This window comes from Taeniopygia guttata, chromosome 8 (assembly GCF_048771995.1).
Source record: "Taeniopygia guttata chromosome 8, bTaeGut7.mat, whole genome shotgun sequence".
Lineage (NCBI taxonomy): Eukaryota > Metazoa > Chordata > Aves > Passeriformes > Estrildidae > Taeniopygia > Taeniopygia guttata.
Genome location: NC_133033.1, coordinates 5,639,666 through 5,663,990, shown reverse-complemented (window position 1 = coordinate 5,663,990; position 24,325 = coordinate 5,639,666). Strand labels below are relative to the sequence as shown.

Sequence of the window (24,325 nt, the reverse complement as noted above, 5' to 3'; positions counted from 1 at the left end):
ATCCTTGATAACATCGTTTTGATCCCTGCGGGCTATTCACTTACGAGTTGGGCTCAGTGATCCTTGTGGGTGCCTTCCAACCCAGAATATTCTGCGATTCTGCGACTGGCATCCCAGAGGCTGAGCCAGCTGGTGCTTTAAGCCCGTAGCCGCTATCCGGCGCAGTCCCAGCACGGCACGCTGGGTTCAGAGCGGGAGCATCCTCGGGGATCTGTCCCGGCGGGCGCGGAGCGGGCCGGGCCGCCGCTGCCGCAAAAGGCCCGTTTGCAGCAGCGCCGTGTTTGCGGCAGCGCGGCCCCGCCGCGGCCGGGCAGAGCGCGGCGGCCGTGCAGCATGCTGGACCCGGAGGGCAGTGTGGAGCACCAGCCTGCCTCCTCCTTCCCCAAAGTCCTCCTCATCCCTCTAGCCATGCTCCTCGCAATTGCAGCGCTCCTGCTCTTAGCCTTTTCCGCTACGCGGCAGAAGGAGCCTGATTTTTACACTTTCAAAGTTGTAAACATCAGGGGCAAGCTTGTGTCTCTGGAGAAGTACAGGGGCTCGGTAAGTGCGGCGCGGAGGGGCGGCTCCCGCCCGGGCAGCCCTTGCATGTCCGCGGAGCGAGCGCGGGGGAGAGTGCTCGGAGGCTCGGTGCACACGCGTGTGCCTCTGGGCTGCTCACTCTGTGACTCTGCCCTTCGGCGAACTCGTCTGGCTAACACAGGCTTCTCTTCAATAAAGCGTTTGCAGTCTAACCCCAGTGTGTGTCCGCGTCTTCTGCTGCTGCAGCGCCTGTAGACGTGGCAGGCAGGGAATGCTGCCCTCCTGCCGATTGCCTATTCCATTGGAAGCTCAGGAAGTTTGTGTCTTTGTGTAGCTTACTTTTGGAGTTTATTTCTGCCTTTTAACTGCATGACTTCTTGTGTGTTATTCTTACTCAAATTCCGTTCCGTTTTAATGGTCAACATTAAAAAAAAAAAAAAGGGGATTTGATCCATGGCGAATGGAGTTAACAGATTTCACCGTAGTTAGTAAAAACATGAGACATTACAAAGTATCATAACAACATCATGCAAATTCTTCTCTCGCTTTTTAGTGTGACAGTGATATGAAGAAGGGCACGTAGATAAAAGCACATATGCTTTTATGATGTAAATTGTATTTATATCTTACATTAAGTATTTTTAAGCAGAGTTTTCCATACCATTTGAAAACAATGTCCCTGACTATAATCTAATTTTATTTTATTTTATTTTATTTTATTTTATTTTATTTTATTTTTTTTTTTTTTTATTTTATTTTATTTTTTTTTTTTTTTTTTATTTTATTTTATTTTATTAGTGGTTTGATCATCTAGAAACGATTGTCGGTTCCTATGGAAAAGTGAAAAGATAACTTAGCATACTTATTTTACTTAATACTGTAACCTCTTATAGCCCCTTTCACAAATTATAGAAGCTAAAATCAACATAAATCCATAAGTGCCACTCTTAGCACCCAAGTGACACATCTGTGATACATTCAGGCAGTTCAGTAGTTTTGCTGCTGCCCAAAAAGGCAGCATCGCTTCTCGTTTTCACCCTTTTTCTCCAGCTTTGTATTTACTCCTTCCTTTTTCCCCTCTTCAGGTGTCTGAGCTCACTGGTCTACAGCAGCAGGTCACTAAAACATTGGCAGGAAGACAGAGAAGCTATATAGGGAAATTCACATTTTCTTGAGCTCAGCAAAAATGATGGATTTGGACTGAAAGAGAGGCCTAAATCCTATCTGGTCAAAGTCCTCATCCCCCTCCATTCACAACTGAGATACAGCAGAACTGGTCCCATGCCCGCTCAAATATCTATGTTGGAGAAAAACATGGAAGCTGTTTAATATTAAGCAATATTTGTTCTTTTTTTGAGCTCCTTCCAAAGGCTCTTGTAGATAAATCCTGTTACTGCGGCATGTTTTGTCTGCATATCATCTGCTAATCTGAATAAGCAAATACTACCTGGAGCTTCTCTATCTCAGGGCCAGATTCAACGTGGAAAGGAGTTAAGGGGGAACATGGAAGAATTCCTTACAGCCACTCTGCAGAGAGCTGGGGGTGTTCATCCCCTCTGGAATCTCATGAACAGGCAGGCTCAGGGTGTGTACCATATCCCAGTGCTGTGGTTCCAGGCCACCCTCGAGGCATGGTTTCATAAAGGGGAGCTCTAGAGCTGTATCTGGGAAAGATAATACCATTGATGAATGGTATTCTTTGATCTTTTCTAGACCACATAGAATAATTTATTCCTAAAAGTGACACTCAGCTTCTGTGTGGAATAAAAGATAGATTTGCATTCAGAGATCCTATTAATGTTCAGGCTACCAGCTCTTTGATAATGTATGTGGACAATTTTAAAGAAAATTACAGCAATAAAACACATCCCTTTCTGTCATTATGTTGTCAGAACTCAGTATCAAGATAGAAAAAGGTTAATTAAAACTCTCATTTATTTCTTAAAATAAACTTGCTTAAATCTGCAGTTAGATAAGTAATGTTAATGCATAGGTTTATCATAATATTTTAAAGCTATTAAAAGAAATAAAATATTATTAAAGTACTACGTGTGTGCTGGGGGTGTTTTAAGGAAAGTGAGTCACTAGTTGTCTCCTGGAACAATAGTCTGTTAATTGCTAAACCAGCTTTTACCAGCCTTGAGCTTTCTGGCAGATGTAGAGAAGACATTTTCTTCAATTCAGTCACTCAGCTAATTTATTTAAATAACTTAAATTACCTTTATTTAACTTTAACTTTATTTTACTTTATTTAAATTAACTTTATTTAAATTAACTTTATTTAAATTTATTTAATTGGTAGTCAAGAAACTTACTAGGAATTGAAAAAATCCAAGGGCTTCCAGATTCTAAAAAATTAATAAAGTCTGCTAATTCTAAAACCACAAGAGCCATGCTTAGTATAAACAACCAGTGAAATTCATGACTGATAGGATGATTCTTCAATAAATCATTATTAATATAAACTTGTGTCTATTCAAATCATTGAAACGATTTTTTCCTAGTAAGAAAAAAAAGACTGATTGATATTAATTCTCTTTCTATTTGAGTGTATCTTGATACAAACCACAATTACCCTCTGTTATACAGTAAAAAAAGGGAGGACAATTACCACTGAGAAAAGAGTTCCACAACTGAAATATATAAAAAAACTGTCTGGTTTACTGTGTTGTGGAGGTCATCCTTCTGTGGTTTTTCCACACTACCAGAAAATGTTGACCCATCACTATATTAAAAATGAAGCTCAGTGATTATGATTGGACAAGAATCAAGAGAATCCAAACAAAATTAGTTTTCTATCGAATCTAATTCAATAATCTTATCTTTTATTATATGATCTGCATCTGATATGCTATAAGATACTGATATGAAGTGTATATATATATATATATATACATATATATATGCACACACAGATACTGCTGTAATACTGATATGCAGTATTCTTACCAAAAATAGTACCTATTTGGGAGTCAGACCTCCCAAACATCAACTGTTCCCTGCTGTGTTTGTGCCTATCTTGATGTAGTGGTACCAATCTACCACCCAGCTAAGTACAGTGTGCTGTGGGGGATTTCAGTAGTGTCAGTGCAGTGCCTTTGGAAATCTTGAACCATAGGTACTATAATCATGGAAAAGCATTAGGCATTATAACAATTGAAGTATTATTTTTAACTAAATATTATTGTTGAAAGTACTGTTAGGCACTTTGGACCCAGACCCGTTCAATCTGAGAATGTGGCATTCCTGAGTGTGGGTAAATGCACAGCCACTGGATTGCCACACAAATATTGCTATTTGTTCCATGAAGGTGACAGCTCAGTGAGCTGGTGCCATCTGACACTTGTGGCTGGTTTTTCTATAGTCACATGGAGCCAGTTAAGAATTTCTGTATCTAAAAACCCGAGTATGTGTTGTCACTGCTGACAGATCCACAAAGGGTTACTTGAAGCTGAGACAGATTCCTAAATCTGTCCCAGCATCTTTCCCTAAAGGAGGCACTCTGGTGTGAACATTAAGTAAAGCAAAATGAGTTTTTGCAGTGTAAACTAAATGGGTTCATTACTAGAATACATGAGTTTTCTAAGCAGAGGGAATGATAGTTTTAAGAGGTGAGACAATAGCTGATAAAGAATTCAGCAGAAATGAAATAATTTTTGTGAGGTCCATTGAACTGTTTGCACTGCACACTAGGTGGTGTGCTTGACTTGCACTCTCAGAGCCTAAAGTTAGGCATATTGAACTTAATTTAAATCATTAATAGTTGTAAGAAGTCAAAGTACAGCCTCTACATGAGAGCAAAAACAGTGTTTGTTATTTATTAAAAATAAAATATCAACCAAAAAAAGATCACAATATGAAATCACTTCTAATACCAGATACCTGAAAGATAACTCAGGAAAGATTTTTAAAGAATCATTTTAAACATTCATTGAGAAATACTAATAGATCACAGAAGTTTTCATTATATATGTTAGTTACACTTTTAAGAGGTTTACATTATTAAATTATGGAATTCAGTAATGGAGAATTCAGTTACAGCGAATACATTTTTCTAAGGAAAAAAGAGAACCATAATGTGTCTTCCATCCCAAGAAATGCTGAACATTGTTTATTTGTTTTGGGGAATATGTTTGGAAGTTTGCTGTGTTGTCACTGTGAGCTCTCAAACCTTTCCCCACCATGCCAAGAAAACACTGATTTTAAACAGCTGTAAATTAAAATAGTTGTGTCTTTTTGAGAGAATTCTTTCAAGCCCTCTTTTTACTTAAAATCAAGTATAAGTTATAAAAGCTTAATTGTTTTAACTGGTAATTCATCCTTCATCTCTGTTTTAATATAAGCACAATGCCTACACAACCTAATTTCCTGCAAACTTCCAATTACAAATTTTTACATTACCCTTCTATTTGAGAGCAGGTACCAGTAGAGGTGAATTCAATAAGGTGCATGAATACTTCTGCATTATGAAAATTCCAAGGCTTAAACTATAGTTAAAAAAGCTTCTAAAATTTCACATGGAAGAACTACATGTGACTTCAGCTCTTAATGATAAATTTTACTGTTACTTTATACTAAACTACTGTTAGCACTATGCTGGATAAATCAGATTATTTGAAAAGAACAGAACTCTAATATTTATTTTTTATGTCCAACATATCACTTCTGTTTCAAATGCTGAGAGTCTGCAACAGGAATGCATCATAAAATTATTACCTCTTCTCTGAAAAAAAAAAAATGATATGCCATAACTTCAGATGTTTTAGGACATTGAATTTAAAATTTCAGACAGAGCTTGTCTGAATGAAAGTGATGATTTGGAGGTGAGATGGATGCAGGTCATAATTCATATACAAGGGTACAGGGGTTGTTTAGATTGTATCCTGTTGACACACTGCACCACAAAGAAGATTACACCAACTTGTGTTTTGAAAGATTACCTGTCTTCCGGGGAAAACAGTGCCACTCCAAATCCGCTTTAAATTCAGTAGCTGGACTTCAATGATCCGTGTGGGTCCTTCCAAGTCAGGGTTTTCTATGATTCTATGATACCTATTCTATGATAGCCATACAGTTATACAAAGTAGAAAATACATAAAGTGTTAATGTTTAATGTAAGAAATTACAAATACCAACACCCCCTTAGCTTTTTTTTCACTCATTCCTACCCCTTCTACACCTCTCATGATCCCATATACTACTCAGATATGTACCTTTATATGTCCGTTAGTTTTCTGCCTTTAAAAATACTATGCACATGCAGCCATTTCTTTTTCACTAAATATAATTTATTTCACACATCCTGTTTCCTTAAATACTTTTGTAGGAAAGTATTAGAATGGACTCAATTCATGTAGAATGAGTGGCAGCTCACACAAAATTTGTGAGAATAGCAAAACTGTAAGTCTAAATTTCTAAAAGTTATATAAGGCTAAAATTATCTCAAAAACCAATGAAAGATTCTTCAAGGCTTTGAGAAACTATAATGCGTATTAATTCAGGGTTAGGTCACTTAATACTCCCAACAAATTTTGTTGTTCCTGTAGGGCTCACCTGTCTGTGATAGCTTCCTCCCAGGTGGATCTGTGCTGGCAGACACGTGCCTGGTGCTCATATCTGACTGACGCTATGCACACAGCATTGAACATGATCCACTGCAGGAATGATTTCATGGGATAGTGGGCAGCCTTCACTTCTTGGAATCCCTAATTGAGGCAGTGAACCTTTATGCAATAACTGTTGTCATTTTGTCACAATTGAGTAGATTTACTCTAGAAGTGATGGGAAATTTTACAGCCCACACTGCACAGAACAACCCCAAATCCTGTAATTGCTTCTAATAACTTCCACGTCAAAACCTCTACATTAGCAATGATAAATGGATCACACTTCTGGAAGAGCTCTTAATTTTGAGCAAGGAAACATGCTGCAGAGCAGATGCTTCACAGTAGATAAATAAACAACAAAAAATACATTGATTTGCAACTTTCTTTCATGCAACTTGGTATATCTTATCTGGATAGTCACTTCTTATTTATGCTTAGAAACTGTCCAAAAGGCAGAATGGAAAAAACACAGATCCTCAGTAAACTGAAGATTAAGATTGCTTAGCAGTTGGTTGATTATCTTAATGCTTGCCAAAGAGGAATACATAAAAGAAATATTAAGTCTTCCTTTTGTGAACAGAACTCAATGTAGTTTCAAATATGTGTTCACTCACAGTTTCCTAGACACCTTTTTTTTTTTTTTTGTAATTGATCCACATTCCAGCTTACCTGTTGGAAAAACTGACATGTGCAATAGATTTTAAAATGTGCTTTCTTGTACTTCAGGTGTCTCTAGTTGTCAATGTTGCAAGTGAGTGTGGGTACACAGACAGCCACTACAAGGCCTTACAGCAGCTGCAGAGAGACCTGGGCCCGTACCATTTCAATGTGCTGGCATTCCCCTGCAATCAGTTTGGGCAGCAGGAGCCAGACACCAACAAAGAAATTGAGAGCTTTGCACGAAAGACTTATGGTGCCTCCTTCCCCATGTTCAGCAAAACCACAGTCAGTGGAGCTGGTGCAATTCCTGCCTTCAAGTACTTAATTGGTGAGTAACCTGGAATGCTGGAGGGCTGTTTCTGTTGCATAGAAGTCCTCTGACACAAAATACCATCCAAAGAAAAAAGAGATGATTGTGCTCACAGAGTTGTCGGGCACAAAGAGATCAGAAGTCATGTAATCTCTCTTCCTGCACAAGGCAGGATTTCTCTCTGCCATCTTTGTCTTACCTTCTAAAAAGATCTCCAGAGATTAAGACACATCAACTGCAGATGCCCTGTAAAAGCTGGTCCAATAAAGCTCTACATGGAATACAGGTCTTGAAATGCTCTCCTCTAGGCATACAACACCCTGACCTTCCTTTTTCCACTTTGCAGGCTCCTAAGTGCTCCTCCTGTAACATGAGTGCTGCAGATTGGATTGATAAGATTCATCTCTAAAGCTGTAGGATAAGTGGAAGTGAAGCACTTCATAATTTACTTCAACAATCAAAAAGCAAAACCAGGCTCTAGACGATGTCCTTGAATATCGCTTCCCCATTCCTCCCCAAGCACTGGAACAGCACTGGAACTGTGCAGTTGCTCCAGTTCCAATCTGCTTTAGAGCCAGCACCGCACCGACACCTGAAGAGGTTTTGCTGGTTCTTACCAGCCAGAAAGTCAGGATGCTCCCTATCAAGGCACTGCTTTTCCTACTCTGAACAAATGCTCTAAATACCATTTAAATGCTATGTTAAAATGTCAGTCTTAACCCAATGTGAAGGAAATGTCTTTCAGCAATTAAATATAGTAAAGCCCAGTGTGACACAGTATCACTTGAGCTGCATTCTGCAAGGACCATATCTCTGCTGCTTCTCTCCAGCGCCACTGTGTTCTCCCAAATCCCACTGAATTTAACGGAGTGTGGATATTATTTTTGACTACCCCAAGCTCACCTCCTGCCAGGTGTCTGTAATGGATCATACTGCTAGCCAAATTTCCCTGTAATCCTCTTCACATCCTTCCATCTCTGTTTTGACAAGGAGAGCTGTTCCTGCAGACATGTCCCAGGAACCTTGCAGTACTTGTGGTTCCCTGCTCACCTGCCTGCAGGGGAGGCTGCTGGAGGCTGTGTCTCTATGCAGCACAATGACAACATTGTTAAAAGTGTGGGTCTGGCTGCGTCTTGATGATACATTGAAATAACTTCTGATTCCTTATGAGGTTTGCCCAATGTATAAGCAGTGGAAAGAAAGATGCTAATGGTCTGTAGCATCTGTATTTGTGCTTTTAGGGGCATGAGGTTCCTGGTCTATTTGAAATTTTGTTTTCCCCAGGAAAGGGAAAACTGTAATACTCCTCTGTAGATAAGAATTAGGTGGAAACCTGGAACAATTACTTTGTTATTTCTTCGTGTAGGATTTCTTGAAACAATCTTCTGAACCACATGGTACTGGGTGCTTTTGAGAGGAAAATTCTGGGTAAGCAAGTAATCACTGCTGGTACAGCTATATTGTCATGCCAAATTCCATTTTCCTATCAGTGTTCAGCTGTATCAGGTATATCTCTATAAGCACAGCCCCACACACACATGATCTCACACACTTCAACACTGATTATTGTGCTTTCTCCATGCTCAAGCTTCCCTGTTTCCATTAGTCTCCAAGGGACTACTGTCTAGTTAAAGCTGTCTGTCAGAAAATTAATCTTATTCAGTCTGAACTTCCTCTTAATTTTACATTCCTTCATCCTCTGCAAGGTTAATCATCAAATTGTAATGAAGAAATGACAGAAATTGGCTAATGTGGTTTTCTAATATTTAAGTTTGGTTGGTTGTTTTTTCTTTTTTTTTTCCCTGTAGATTCTACAGGAGAAGAACCAACCTGGAACTTCTGGAAATACCTGGTGGACCCCAATGGGAAAGTAGTAAAGGCTTGGGACTCTACTGTCTCTGTTGAAGAAATAAGGCCACATGTTACAGAACTTGTAAGGAAAATCATCCTGAAGAAGAAAGATGAATTATGACTTTCAAAACTCACAGCATGCCAATTGCATCTTAATTGAGCATTGAGGCTGGACTTTGTCTTTTCACATTCCGAAAGAGAGGATATAGGGAAAGGGAATTATGACTAGTTGAATCTGTATTCACTATCTAAGAATGTAGAAACCAGCAAGTTAACATGTTCAAAATAATATGATATTTTTCTCTGACCAAATTCAGTTTGAGTTTTCTAGGAAAGAGCAAATCTTCAGCAATTGTTTCTTCCCCAATTCAATCATTAGTTGTTGGTAACACTAAAGGAAGTTAGTTCGTATAGGAAGAAAGATGAGAATAATGAGAATGTCCTAGCTGGAATCTCCCTGATATCTGCAAATCTGTTGTCATATTTTGATTGCAAAATGAATAAAATAAACAAGTGAAAAAAGTGCATGACTGACTTAAGGCATGTGCCAGGAAGAAGGCCAAAACAGATACCTTCAGACCAGGCAGAATTTGAATGTTCCAATTACCACAACCAAACATAGCTAATTTCAGCTGTATAGAAAGTTTACAAGAGCATTAGTATACATCTATAAAGCTTAAATGAAAGAAATATGAAGACAAAGGCCTTTAAAAATTCTCCAGAAGCCATGAGAAGAATTTCTGCATTTTCCACCAAGATTATCAGATGATATTTAAATATTCATTTGAACATCTGTAGGACCAAAGTCTACATGAAACGGCTATTTCTTTGTTCCACTAGCATTCTGCCTTAGAATTACTCTCCCCTCATAAAACTGATGTTAAATTTATTTTTCAATTTATGACACTATCCAATTTTGCTACATGTACAGACAAACATCAGACAATCAAAATACTTTTTCTATGGAAATAATTTTTCAAATATTTAATTCTTGCATAATGTTATATAGTTTAATACTACTTTAGTGTTACAAATGCTTAATGGAGCCTTTTTCAACTGTAGTAGTCAGGTATCTACTCAGATTTCAGAAGTCCCTAGCTCATGCTAAAATAATAACACTAACATTTGCAGCCTCATTGTTCCTTGACAGAAACCCTTTGAAAATCTTGTCAGGAAGAGCTCTTTTTATCTCAACAGAAACCCAATGTTCCCATCCTGTTAACCTCAGAATGCCTTAAGAAGAATCTAGCCTTGTCCAACTGCAGTATTATTGACAAGTGAAAGCCTTTTTGTGCTTTCTGATGCTTTCAAGTAGCCCAAACAATGTTTGTCCATACTGTTGTCAGGGTCCACATGTACAAATAAGCCTTAAGTGACCTGACCGTGTTGAGGAGTTTTCCCAGCTCCTCAGTGCCATTAGAGATCTTCAGCATCCAAACAGGCTCTTGTTGAAATCAAAGGCAAATATTATGGGATGGCCTGGCTCACAGGACAAGAGGGGAAAGAAGAATACTGACTGGACTCATTCTGTGGAGTTCTCCATGGAAGTAAGAGCTCCAGGGACTTTAGGATTTGCAGGAAGAACGTGAAGGGCAGAGATTATACGGCACAAAACAATCTCAAATTGCCTGAAAGAAGCTGAGAGCAAGTTTTTTTAAGTTTTAGTGAAAAAAAAAAAAAAAAAAAGAGGGTGGAAGAGAGAATAAAAGGAAGAAATAATAGAAGAACATGAGTAAAAGGAGAAATCAAGTATAAAAGAAATGAGAAGAAAATGAAAAGACAGTTTGCAGACAAATAATCTTTGGGACAAAAGGGGCATGGAAATGTTCAAGTCTGAACATTGATACTAATGAGTACGTTCCAAGCTCTATTAGCTACTTCTGACTTGAACTGTAACATAAGAGTGCAGGAAATTGGTGCTTGTGGCAGTGAATATCTGAATATCTCTATTTTCATCCTCTGATGGTGAGAGAAGTGAACTCTATGCCTGATTCAGTCATTTAATCCATTCTTACATGGATCACTCTAAGACAATGGTTGCTAAGGATATCACAAAGGAAGGAAAATCAGGCCCATCTGATACTGTGCAGGGGCAGAGAATCCAACTCCTAAAAGAAGAGGTCTTTTTTTACTCCACAGACTGTTTCTCTTTTCTCTGTCGTTTGATGCTAATGCAATGCCCCAGCACACTGTTAGCATGTGCTGCAGGGCTTAAAATTTTATCCTTAGAAAGCTTGTTTCTATTTTATATCTAAAGCCTGGATGAGACCAAACCAGGCTATGAAAAATGTTTTAAGCCTTTTCTATTTCCATTTTGTGTGTCTAACTTCAAACAGAACTCTAGATTTACATAGAAACAATCTTCTATTTTCTATTAGACAAGTTGAACAAGTCTAAAGAGATATAAGGGCAAGGATCTGTTGGGAAAGTTTTGTCCTATATGGACAAATATTGTTTGTGCTGCTTTTAAAAGCATTACATGACACAAAAAAAAAAAAAAAAGCTTTCATTTGTCAATAATACTGCAGTTGGACAAGACTAGATTGTTTTTAAAGCATTCTGGAGTTAAGAGCAGGGGAACCTGAGCATTATGTGTTTGTTGAGATAAAAAGAGTTCTTCCTGACAAGATTTTCAAAGGGCTTCTGTCAAGGAACAATGAGGCTGCAATTGTTATTATTTTATTGTGAGTGAAGAATTTCTGCAGTCTGAAGTCTGAGCAGATGTCTGAGTGCTAAGAATAACTCCAGACTGATGCTGTCAGAATTGGTGTTCTTACAAGTTTGGCCATTTAAAGACAACTAAGGTAAGTATTACCTATGCAAGCCTTGAAAAACAACATATTTTAACAGCCAAATGATTTTAAGCACATAACTACTTTCTCTGAATTTAGCAGATACATTTTCCTTATTAAATTAGGCATGGCATAGATTCCATCCTTTGTTGCACTAAATCAGTTTATAGAATAAATGCTTTGGCCTTTTAATCAACGTTCTGGAGTAAAAGTAAATATTCTCAGTTGTAGATTAATACATATATGCTCACACTGTAAGTACTTCATGACTCCCTGCTCAGAAAAATTGCAAATCAAATTGCACTGGGTTGAATTTGACTGTTGAGACTATGGAGAGAACATGCAGAGATCAGAAATTACTTTTTTTGCCTTATGAATTCCAGCACTGTTTTAATCTGACAAAGGTCGTCCCTACAGCAAGTTCTGAAAACTGTAAACCAGCTCTGAATCTATAGCATGAGACTATTTTTCCTTGCCACTTACCTGCTTTGCAGAGAAGACAGCAGTGTATATTAACAGATGAGCACATTGATGCACAGAGAACAATTGCCTTGATCATCTAAGACTCGATCTCCTGCAGTTTGCACCTTTAATGGTGTTAACTCTTGGCTTGTTGATTTAAACTTTAAGCAACCTGAACACTAATGTATGCAGCCATGTTCCCCCTCTGACATGCCACAGGGAAAAGAAATAATTTTAAAGCCTAAATATAAGTTTAAAATTAGACAGGGTGCTTTTGATATTTTGAAACTTTTTCTCATAAAGAATGGAATAATCAGACCTACATGAAACCAGAGTTCTGTTTTGGAATGGAACATGCTACATTGAAATAGAGCAATTGAATGAAGCAATAGACAGGGGTTTAAGCCTCCTTTTTTTGCATTATAAGGAGAACAAAGCCAAATACATGAGTTATCCTGACAGTCACATCTGCTGTCTTAGACAGGTGCTAGGGATGTTTCACTTGGGTTCCTATAGTGATTTTAGTCAGACACTTCAGTGGCAAACCAGACACAATTTCTCTGTGCTGATTGGTACTCCTTTTGTCCTTTCAAACACAATAGCATCTCATTCAAGAAATTGCTGGTGTTAGTCAGGATTTTCAGAAGACTGGACATCTCTTTGGTTAAGCAAAAAAAAATTATGCTACCTTTAATTATTGAATCAACCAAATGTATTCTGTGCAGAGATAAATCTATACTCATCTACTGATAGAGACAGATGGAATTTAACAAGCTTCTTTCTGATTCATTCACAGAAAGTGTCAAGTAAGCAGAAAAATCAGGTATTCTCTGTGATAATTAACAAATCCTACAGTAAAAGCATCAGTGACAAAACACAAAGGAGTTTACAAACCTTTTGACAGACAAGATACTGAAATCACCAGATTTGAGGGCTAATTCTTAACCATATTAATGCTCCATAGCAGAGACATGCAAAGAGCAGAAGAAAATCACTGAGCTGTACCAAACATCATCTCAAAGCTGGTCTGTGATCTGGTGCTACACAGCTGATCCATCTACCTAGGCAGCTCACAAACACAGTGATGCCCACCATATAGGAAAAGAAATAACAAAACATCTTTTATGCCAACTCTGCAGCACCCTGGCACAGACATCAGAGGAGCCTTTCCTAGTGACAGTGGCTGCCCTTTTCCAGCTGTCCCTGCACAGCAGCTGAAGGCAGCCCCAAGTAACTTTCCATCCTTAGCCTAGAAAACCTGACCCACGCCATCAGTCCACCTGCCTAAGAGATAAGATGGGCTGTTTTATCTCAAAGCACTGCACAATACCTGCTCAACAAGAAGATCTTCTATAGTTATTCCTGGAAACAAGAACAATTGAAGGATCACTGTGTTTTGAGTGAGCCGACATGTGTTCTGGAAGGTAAGCACAGATGTGAAAGTTTTCAAGGTGATTCTGCTGAAGGAAATTCTTTTCCCCCACTCAAGCAGAACTAACAGCATCTACCTAGTTAGGGACAGATTCTTCCCCAAGCACTAGTGGATGGAACAGTGGCAGTAGAAGGAAATAATAATATTCTAGAACAATAGAAAAGACTGAAGCACAATTTTGTAGAGAACAAACTTGGTAATGCCCGACCTGTAATTGCAGTTCTGTGGAACCCTTCCCCATCAGACAAAAATTACAGATATTCCAGCTTCAGGGAGCTGTAGTTTTAGCTTCCTTAAGTGAAAGATGCAGTAAGAAAGCTGTTAGTGTATTATATAAAACAGTCCTCTGTTTTTTATGTCTCCATTGCCCTAAAGGCATTTTTGTTTCATCATAAATTGTGCTTTCATCTGATTTGTAAGATGAACCATTATATTTTTCTTTATCACACAAGAAAATCTGACAATAATAAATAAAGAACAGCTGGCAAGGAAAATATCCAAAACCCACAGATTGTTTATCCATCCTTTGGAAAAGGGCACAATAGTCAAACTGTTCCTTGTAAGTAAAGACTTGCTGAATTCCCTGTTTAAATTATAAATCAGCTTCTCTAACCCTTAGTTAGAGTCACATCACTCATTCTGATTTGTCATTACTTCTGTATTCAAAATACTTCTTATTTTATTACTGGTATTTTCCTGTCCCCTGGAGAGACCACTAACCACTAGAGATGTGTAGGGAAATGTTTTTCTGGCATATAAGCATTTTAGATTTGAAATCTCTTCCATACCCAGGCACAGTATTTTACGTTTTCAAGCAAAAGGAACCCCTAAACTGTCACTTTGGTTAAGCTGAAACATTTAGCTGGATACAACTGATGAGAAATATTTCAAAGCTCATATTCATGTTTTCAAACTTTATAAATAAAATATTAAAAATGAAAATAATTTCAAACCAAGAAATAAAATCTAAATGCCAATATAAAAACTTTTGATGATTTTAAAACTTAAAAAATTTATTTTGTGAATTTTGTCAAACCATAGTTTTTTACAAGTTTCAACTTAGGGAACAGTTTGGTTTAAAAAAATGACAATTCTTGTTCTTTTGTAAAAGTCTTACTAGCTTCAGAGACTACCAATCTATTCTGCTTTTAGCTATACTGAAGTCAACAGGAATATATCATTGAGTAAAATTGCAATATCAAGTCTCTCTGATTATATGAATCACTTGGTTTTATTGAATACTGGGAATTGCAAGACACCATTTCTAGTTGTTTACTGCATGCTCAGTAAATGTGTTTGTCGAGCCATTAAGAGATTGGGAACAAATTCATCGAAACAGTTTCAGAAAACCAAAGCATTTCAAAGAACTGACTTAAAAATAATATCATGTGAATAATTCATGCAGTTAACATGTACTCAGCATAATTTTAATTATTTAAATGAAGAAAGGATGTAAACCAGATCTCTTTTTAAGATTTAAGAAGGTAAGAGAACACTAATAGACAGCCAGTTGATAAGGGATTAACTTTTCCCAAGTTTCAGGTGGGAAATTGTATGCAATGAAAAGGTGTCCTTGTATGTACAGAGGGAAAGTTGAGGATAAATTATTTCTATGGCAGAGGAAGATTTTAGAACAGAGGCATAGTTTTGTTATCAAGCTCTAATAAATAGCTGAATTACTGCAGCTATGGCAAGTGGATGTATCTGTATCTCTGGATATATGAGGATGTATATGTATTTCTGTCATCTACTGTGAAATTTTTCTGCCCTGTGAATATTTAATCTGGTCTGACATAGTTCTCTGTCAATTGTATCTGTCAATTTAAAATTCATTGTTTTTCTAGCCTTTTACCTCTGACAATTTCTTTTGATTCTTTTCCTTGATGTCTCCTTTTGACATAATTAAAGCTTGATAGCCCACTCCACAAAGTACCTATTGAAAAGTATTCTTAAAGTGTCTGTTAGTAGGTCAAAACACAATAGACAAAAGGAGGAAAAGGAGTCCAATGGAATGTATAATGATTTGAAGCAATTTTATTTTATCTCTCTGGTTTAGATCATGATCAGAAATTATTTTCTCACTTTTTCTGTTAACAGCAGGACAACAAAGCATAAAGGAGATATTTAGGATGCTTATATTGGCAATGTGTTGAAAGGGGAGCCCTGGCTGGAAGAGGATCATTCCAGTTTTGTGCCAGGACTGGTAATGTAGCTAATTAGATTTCAGAACAATGAACTCTGCTTACTTGGTGGAATCATTCTGACTTGGGTCTCAAAGAAAGCTCTGGCCATACTTTTGAACTGCAAAACTTAAGATGAGCCTCAGCCTCCTGTGCTTCTGCTAGAAAAAGCACTCCACTGCCCAGGATCAAGGGCAACTGAATCTCTGTAAATCTCACTGAAGAAAGTCTCTCATGAGTCTGTCCTAAGATGTGCTTTACCTTATGCTCTGTACCAGGTACAGAAGCTCAATAACTGCTACCAATGACAAGATCAATGAACAAAAATTACCCGAGCCTCCTGTGCATCCCAATCTTACACCAAGTATTGTCTATTTTATATCCTGCAAGAAATCATTTCTAAGCACTTCAATATTTATTGAAAATTCTCCTGAAGAATCCTTGTCCAAAATATTGTGTACTAGTCTGAAATGTGCCTGGTCCTTCCAAGTAAGCAATACTCTGAACCTCTTGTTTGAGACAGTTCTTTTTCAAGGACACACCAAATTATTTTCTTCCAAGAGAATTTTGCAATTAAAGTACTGCATGCAAAAAACTTGCTGCAGATTTTTGTATCATGTAGTGTTCAGACTGGGTGCTTTCAGTGTTGGACTTGGCTTCTTGCATTGGAAATGTCTCCTTTCTGACATGAAGCATATGAATTAATCATCTGTCATCTTATTTTCCTCTCATTTAGTAGAGTTGATAATACTAGGCAAAATAATTGTTAGTTAACTAACAAGTGAATGAAATTACATCCTACGTGGAGGCTGGTCTTAAAATATGAAGTATAGTGTGAAGAACTCCTAAATTAACAAACAAATAATGTTGTATACCTTCAATAGCTACAGAGATGTGTTGGAAGGACCAAGTTCTTAGCATCTATAAATATTTGGCTTTTTTGTGTATTAAATCTCTAAGAGCCAGCTTATAAACTCACGTGCTTGTGGCTCTCAGTTGGCTTGAATGTCAGAAATGCAGGAAATCAGCTGTTCTCAGGAATCATCTTGAGCCACAGGTATTGGGGAATAATGAAGTAAAAAACACTTGAAAAAAGAGTCACTTGTGTTTCTAGAACAATGCTACTTGGTTAGTGACCATAGTTAATACACTTTGGTAGCTTCCAAAATAAGTTAAAAACACCCTCAATATATACACCAACTCTTATCATTACAGTTCCACTGGTCCCCTTTCCTGTTTGCAATAATTACCTGTTGGGAAAAGCAGGATGACATCTCTGGGACTCGATGGTGACTCACCAAAGAGTGACCTCATGGCAGGGGACTGATTTTGTTACCACTATTCTAAATACATTTCAGCCCTTGATTTATCAGCTGAATGGATTATTTTCTAAAATGAACAGACAGTGAAGCATCTGTTATTTCCAGAGAAGTAATGAATGCCCAGCACTCTCCTGACTGTCAGGCCAGGTTTTCTTTTGTGTGGGCTTGCAGCAGTGAGCCAGCACACTTGTTATTTCTCTTCATTTTGCATTCCTGCGTGGAAGATGAGTCCTTTTAAAGTTATTATAATAATTGGTGCAATACTTAAATCAGTGAGATGACACTGTATTATTTCAAAAGAAGGCCCACAACATTTTTTACACTTAAAGGCAAATATTTTCATATTGCTGATAGCACAGAACCATAGAATATCTCAATTTGGAGGGACCCATAAACTCATTGAGACCAGCTCCTCACAGAATCATCTCATTCAGGTTCTGCCAAAAAACACGGGCAATTTCCAGATATAAGGGCTCTTTTTGTAGAACAGTTAGGATTTCAAAATTTCTACACCCAACAGATAATGTGGAAAGCTGTAAGTTAGGTGGATTCCTACTTATCTTTGGCCTTGTATAGGACACTGACTTTACTTGTTTATATAATCACAATTCTTGCATTTTTTAAACAAGATTTGAGACTTTCTGAGAACAAATTGCAGTAATATAAAACCCTTACAGTTTTCCTATAGGCATTATTCTGGAACAGAAAAGAGATTAGAATTTAGAGTGGGAGCTTCTAATGTAAAAATGTCTAGTGTAATAAAAATTCTGAATTTTAGACCTATAATGAAAAAAATACCACAAATTTCCATTGGAATAGAAGTGCAGTGTTTGTGTCTCAGCCTGAACATTTTGAATGTAAAATTTAAAATGCAATTCAACTACAAAATAGCAATCAGTGACATAAAAAAAAAAGCAACAAAACATTGAAATTAATCTTCTTTTATTCTTATCTTTCTTTACATTGATACAAATGCTGATTTAAAGTCCAACAATAAAAAGAAGCATGTGAAATCACAGTCATACTTGTGCACTCACTGCACTTGCTCTGAAACAAAGAGGCTTCATACCATATTTTTTTGCAGCTTTTTTTCACTGACTGTATAACTCAATTACTTACACAGAACTGTGCTCATAGCTCAAGCTTTTCAGGAATTCAGACAAGCTCTTGCAGGTTTTTCTTCAAGGGACCTGAGGATCCCTTGCTTTGTATAATTTAGATTATGTAATTATGGCTGAGCACCAACCAGGCCTTGGCTGCCTTGCCTTCACAAATTCACACTATTTGGACAGCTATTCTGTGAACAATTAAGACTTGACTCTTACTCCAGTAGGATGGAGTCTCAATTATACCAATCGAAAAGCAATTTCTCAGCAGATCTTTGTGTTAATCTTTAAATTCAACCCTAGTTACAGAAAAAAACCAAGCAAACCACAACCCTCCCCCAAAACCAACCTAAAAAATTGTCCTTTTTTAAATTTTAGAATACAGCTTTTCCAATTTTTAAAATACATGCTAAATGCTTTATTCTAAATTTAATACATACTGAATGTAATGAGGATCAAAATAAAATATGAATATTTTTAGTGAGATGAAAACCAAGAATGTTTGCTACTGATGGAGGAACTATAGTAATAACAAGGAATGGTAAAGCAGAACATTTTTAGTCTAATATGGTAATAACTATATTCTGTTACTGAAACTTAAAGTAACCTCAGAGCATCATAAAAAAAAGGCTTGATATTGATCTTATGGATGAAGCCTCTAAGCATGTGGGTATAACACCACTTTCCCAAAAGCATGTAACAAGTGAAAGAAAAGCAAAGAATAGAACTTAGTCTTCTGCTTCCAAGTTTGTACAGATGTCTCTACTACCTTTAGTAAATCCAACCAGAGAAAGCAAGCTATCATGTGAAGGTTGATTATTTTGGCACCTGTTAAAGTGAAAATTAGACAGCAACAGACAAATGAAGTAATTACATTTGTTTCCATAAGACAAGCATCAATGCTACTGTAAATTAAGGTAGTTTAGCTTGATTCTGCTTTGATCACTTCTCTTAAAATGTCCATCATGCCCAAGACAATGAGCTGCAGATACATTCCACTTCACTAGCAACAGAGAAACAATTCCTGGCAAAATCCCTGGTGGAAATTCTAGACGTGGAAGAATGATGAGAAGATGGTTAGGATGATCAGATACAATATATCTTATAGCTTCATCCAATTTCTAAGAGAACATCTGATTACTGAGACTAACACAGATGAAATGAATCCCTCATCGGAGATGTAGTTGGTGATCATTTCACCAAAGCAGGACTGAGGTGGTGAAGACCTGACCAAAGGCTCACTTGGCCCAGCTTCAGAAGGTCTAGTCTGTCACTCAGAGCAATTCCATTAGTTACAGGTTGTGTGGTAATCAGGTGCTCTGATAATGAAGGATACTAAGATTAACAGATAACAGTTGCATTTTAATAACTATTGTGTAAATGTAGTTAAGTTGAAAGACCTGTAGCTACCTCAAAGATATAAAAACCATTAAACCTCCTTATTATTAGTAGTCTATATCCTTTTAATGTTCAGAGCCATCTTACCAGATGATAAGCTATGTTAGGTGTTCATAATAAGAATATACTTTTTATTTTTCCTTTGGATCATCTGCTTATGTTGGACAACTGCTGCTTGTATCCACTGCAGAAGTAAAAAGGGCTTTGAAACTGAATAAGGCTTTCTAATTTCAGCCAAAGACAGGAGTGCTATGGAAAATGGTTCTCTTTACAGCATCCCCAAGTCTTGTTTTCAGAGATGGAAAACAAACTCACCTTCAGCATCAGAAATGAGGAATAAAACTGAGCTTTGGAAGCTAGAAAATAAAATTGAATATCTGTCAAGAAAACAATTGCTAAGAAAGGCTTGTGAGCAATGTAACAATTTCAGGAGTAAAGCACCCTCACATCACAGAGCACTGGAAAAATGAATCACTATCTGTGAGATGATCATAAGTATTACCAAAAACCATGGCTGAAGTAATTCTGTATTCCCACTAGGTATGGTTAACATTCAAAAACAACTTTTTGACCATGCATTAGAGAAGAGCAAGAAAATAAACTCATTAAAAACTCATTGTGAAATGAGCTGAAATTTCTCCAAAAGTTGTGTGGTTATTAGCTCTAAGTCTGGCATTTCTAAATTCTGAGTAACACAATATTCTTTTAATGTAATTTTGTACATGTAATTTCTTCTGTTTGAAAGCAAATAGAGAAAACAAGAGCAGAATTTCATGTTGGCAATGACATGAGTCATCTGAAATATTTCAAACCACCATACAGAGTTTTGCCATGCAAATTAATGAAATAAGAAAGTCACTGTTTGTCATCATATGTGTGAAAGAGAATTAAATGAAGCAGACATTTTTCCAGAGGATTTAAACATGCTTGTTGATAAAAAAGGAAACAAACAGACAACTGATGTTCTGTGCCAAGCTTCATAGGTAGGGCACAGAGTTCCTGTTACTCCAAAGACTGGTCATCTTTGCCTTGTCCTTTCAATTTGCCTCTTTCCTACTCCTGTTTCTTCACCCTATCCCTGTTCCCTTTAACTGCCAAATCCCAGCCTTCAATTCTTACATTTGTTATATCAGTTCCAATTTCTTAACCCAAATGGGTCAGAGCCCAACTCTTTGGCCTTAACACCTTCTTTCACACAGGATGGAAAACTTCAGTCCCAACAATAAAGCTTTTTAAAATAAGAAGCAAATGTAAATAGGCTCCTGTAGGAAGTTTCTCTCCTGATGCAGAATTTTAACAATAGATAATGTTACCCCCCTACACAAAATATAAAGACATTTGTGTGGGAGGGTTAAAGAGGAAGAATTATGGCTGCTATTGGTATCTGTATCTCTTTGAATTATAAATTAGAATGAAAGTTCTCTGTGATGACTAAGTGACAGAAAGGATTCTGAGCTAAGGCCCACAAAAATATGCAAAAGAATGTATATCAATTTATAACAAAACAACTTTAGGTATTTGAAAATATCCTTACTAAGACTAAATCTAAATTATTGGCCTAAGAGTTTGAACAAAATATAGAAAATTAAAAGCTTCAGTTTGAGTTTACCATGGAAATGGTGGGAAGATATTTTATTGTATTATTTATTCACTGATGTGTAGAAGTCAGCATTTCAAACTTGTTTACTTAGGTATTTCTCTTTAATCTTCAATTTTAGACAAAGTAAATTCAAAGTGTGATAGAAAGTGGCAATTCATGTAAGCCTGTGAATCTATAATTTTATGATTTGTTGCTTAGTGTAGAATAAATGCTGAAAAGATCAAGAAACTTACACGTTTTACAAGGGCTACCTCTGATGGAGACCTTGCTTAAATACTCTGAAATAACAGGCCCATCATTTCTAATTTCTAATTGTCTTGTAATTGAGTAACTTTGTTTCAGAACTGTCTCCATAATCATCCTTTACATATTTGTTAGATCCCTTTAAAATTTGCATCCTTCTATTAGAGTAGAAAATGCATTGCAACATGTATTTGTGTCTCTAAAATTATAAATAATTATCTTTTACAAGCAGGATAAATGAAAGCAAAGTTAAATGCTTGAGGCAGTGTCAGATTGACTTTTTTTTTTGGTAAGTAAGGAGCATGCCAGTTTTGTGCTTTCTACTCAGATAAGTAAAAATTATTTTCCTTTCTGAAAAGGAAAAAGAAATGAAAACCAGTCCACAAAGACAAACTGCAGTCAAGACTATTTGGTTAGGTTCATTTTTGAAAACTATTTAATCTGACTGTTCTGCTTCTAGATAGGAGAGTAAGTGCAAAAAGGTAAGATTTGCTTCACTGAGTCATTATTCTGAAATATTCACCAATAAAAGCACACAAACACTGTAGAGAATGAGGCCATTACACAAACACAAATTACTTATCAGAGCTCCATCCTCACTGCAGAATTACCAGTATCAATACTTCCTACTTCTCTGTTTCACTGATTTTCCCTCTTAAAAATTTGATTGAAACCTTCTTTGAGCATCAACTTCCTGAGGCTCAAAATTGCTTTCTCCTTCTTCATATTTTTTTTCTCTGTGAAGCAGAGACAGTTGAAAGTTAAAATCTATACCCTATATTGACTGGGGGAATCAATTAGAAGATAATGTGTGTGAAGTACAGTTAAAATGACTAGGAAGATTGGTAGGCTCTAGAGTGACATGAAAAACTCATAATAATACTTTATATATGTGTTCACTTGCACAGAGAGGATCTCAAAATGCAAACACTTCTGCATACAAGTGTCAGACAACTCCATCACTATCACAAATCTACAGAATTACAATTGGGAAAGTAACTTGCTTACAGGTGGTTGAATTGAGAGCAGAACCCAAGATGTATCATATCCTCTTGATAGATTTCAGTCCCTCACTAATACACACAGTTCTTTTTTAGTCCTCTAAATGACAGCATCTCACTGTGCTGCAAGTACACACAACTTAAAACTTCTGTGCCCCTTTCTGTTTTGAGCCTTGTGCTGTCATCTGCCTTCCTGAAGTGCCTGCTGCTCATGTAACATGATAAAATATGTTATCTACACTAACTGTGATGTCAGTTTAACTTTTTACTCCTAATCAGAGCTTGTTACACCATCTTGGCATGACAATTTTGTTTAATTGCATAATTTGCCACCAGATTAGTTTTGAAAGTAATTTATGCAGCTCTTTGCCAATTAATAACTAGGTTATGCTCTTAATGAAAACCTTGCATGTAGGTTTGAGGATTGATGCTGATCTAGACACATATATCATAGTGTATAATTAACTTTCTGTGGAAGGTTGGCTGGTAGAAATGTGTCCCACATTCTATTACCAAGAATTAATATGAATGTTTATTTTTAGCTTTTAAGTAGTGGTCAATGCACAAGCATAATTCACTTTGAGTTGTCTCTAAATGGAATAGCTAAATCAGTAAGTTTTAGCTTCTCTCTCAAGCCTCCTTTGCTCTAAACTGTATAAGCCAGAAAAACTCCTGTAATTTGCTGGAAAATTAAACCAGCCCTGTTCTGCTGGCCATTATCTTGTGGAGTCAGGATAAGTAAATAAGAAGCTATTCACTTTTCACAATAATTTTAGTTTAGATGAAGATCACAATTGTTTTTATTGATTACAAAAATGCTGTTCTAATTATTGCATAGACAATGTACATATTTTTCCATTTATAAATTTATCTGGAAGGCTTGAAAGCAATTATAAGAAAGAGAAAGCTGCAGTTCCATGGCCCCAAGTATTTTGAAGACAGGCTTTAAGTACAGCCATAGCAGTCTCTTGGAAACCAATGTGAGTAACTGTAAATCAGTTAAAGATTTGCAGAAGAGTCTGGGTTGCAAGCACCCAAGAAAGTCTGCACATTTTACCAGAATTAAAGCTAGAGCTTCACTGCACAAGGGACTCATATTCACAAGGATGATAGTTCAGCACTAAGAGAATAGAAATATCCTGTTTTGGATACAATTCTGAAAGCTGCTCCTGAATACCTGGATATGTTGTCTCTTATTTCCAAGTGTCCTACAAAGGTCTTGGATCTGTGTTTCTCTGAAAGCTGGATGACATTCTTAGGTTGAAATACACTCCTCACTCAACAGAGAAAACTTGTCATCTGTGTAGTAACTTAAATTGATTTTGGTAAGAGTAAAGAGAGAAGGAAACATATTTTATGAGGTCTAAACAACTCACACTGGAAGAGGTCTGTGTTTTCTAACTGGATGACAAAAATATGTTTTCTTCTGACATAAAAGATGATACACATGTTCCACTGGTCAGTGAAGAGCCTCCCATTCCCATTTCAAATCCTGTTTCTGAGTGTCTCATCAAAAGAGAATGGGTTTTTATTTCAATCTGCCAGCAATTACATAGTTAATTCAGTCACTGAGGTAGATAAGTCAAACATAATTTCAAATGTTTCATATAAACCTTTCCAAATAATTGCAACAAGAAAGCATGCTAATTATTATCACCCAGTAGTCATGGCAAGTACGAATTGTACTCATGATATAAATGAGTATACTGATGGAACAAACAAACGAAAAAAAATGTTGCCACCCCAAAACATTTCAGCTTTCTTTGAAATGAAATTTCTTTACGTTTGGACAAAGGATCCACCTTTACTCCAACTCTGACACAGGTCTATCTTATACTCATTA

General features: G+C 36.8%; 1 protein-coding gene and 1 long non-coding RNA gene across 2 annotated transcripts; one reads left to right on the top strand and one right to left on the bottom strand.

Annotated features, from left to right (window-relative positions):
• The first annotated feature begins 270 nt into the window (after window positions 1–270).
• On the top strand, window positions 271–9,471 carry GPX7 (glutathione peroxidase 7). Its single transcript, XM_030278833.4, has 3 exons — window positions 271–540; window positions 6,852–7,113; window positions 8,904–9,471. The coding sequence occupies exons 1-3, from the start codon at window positions 334–336 to the stop codon at window positions 9,065–9,067; spliced, it is 633 nt and encodes a 210-aa protein (XP_030134693.2). The 5' UTR covers window positions 271–333; the 3' UTR covers window positions 9,068–9,471.
• On the bottom strand, window positions 1,880–6,212 carry LOC121470342 (uncharacterized). The gene is made up of 3 exons (XR_005981170.2): window positions 6,073–6,212; window positions 5,460–5,576; window positions 1,880–2,183 (listed from the first exon to the last, which is right to left on the bottom strand). It is a non-coding gene; the product is annotated as an uncharacterized lncRNA (long non-coding RNA).
• Window positions 9,472–24,325: the final 14,854 nt, after the last annotated feature.

Excerpts from the sequence above, each read along its gene's own strand:
- GPX7 (XM_030278833.4), top strand. The coding sequence starts at position 334 with ATGCTGGACCCGGAGGGCAGTGTGGAGCACCAGCCTGCCTCCTCCTTC. Across the intron at positions 541-6,851 it reads TGGAGAAGTACAGGGGCTCG|GTGTCTCTAGTTGTCAATGT; the intron begins GTAAGTGCGGCG and ends CTTGTACTTCAG. Across the intron at positions 7,114-8,903 it reads TGCCTTCAAGTACTTAATTG|ATTCTACAGGAGAAGAACCA; the intron begins GTGAGTAACCTG and ends TTTTCCCTGTAG.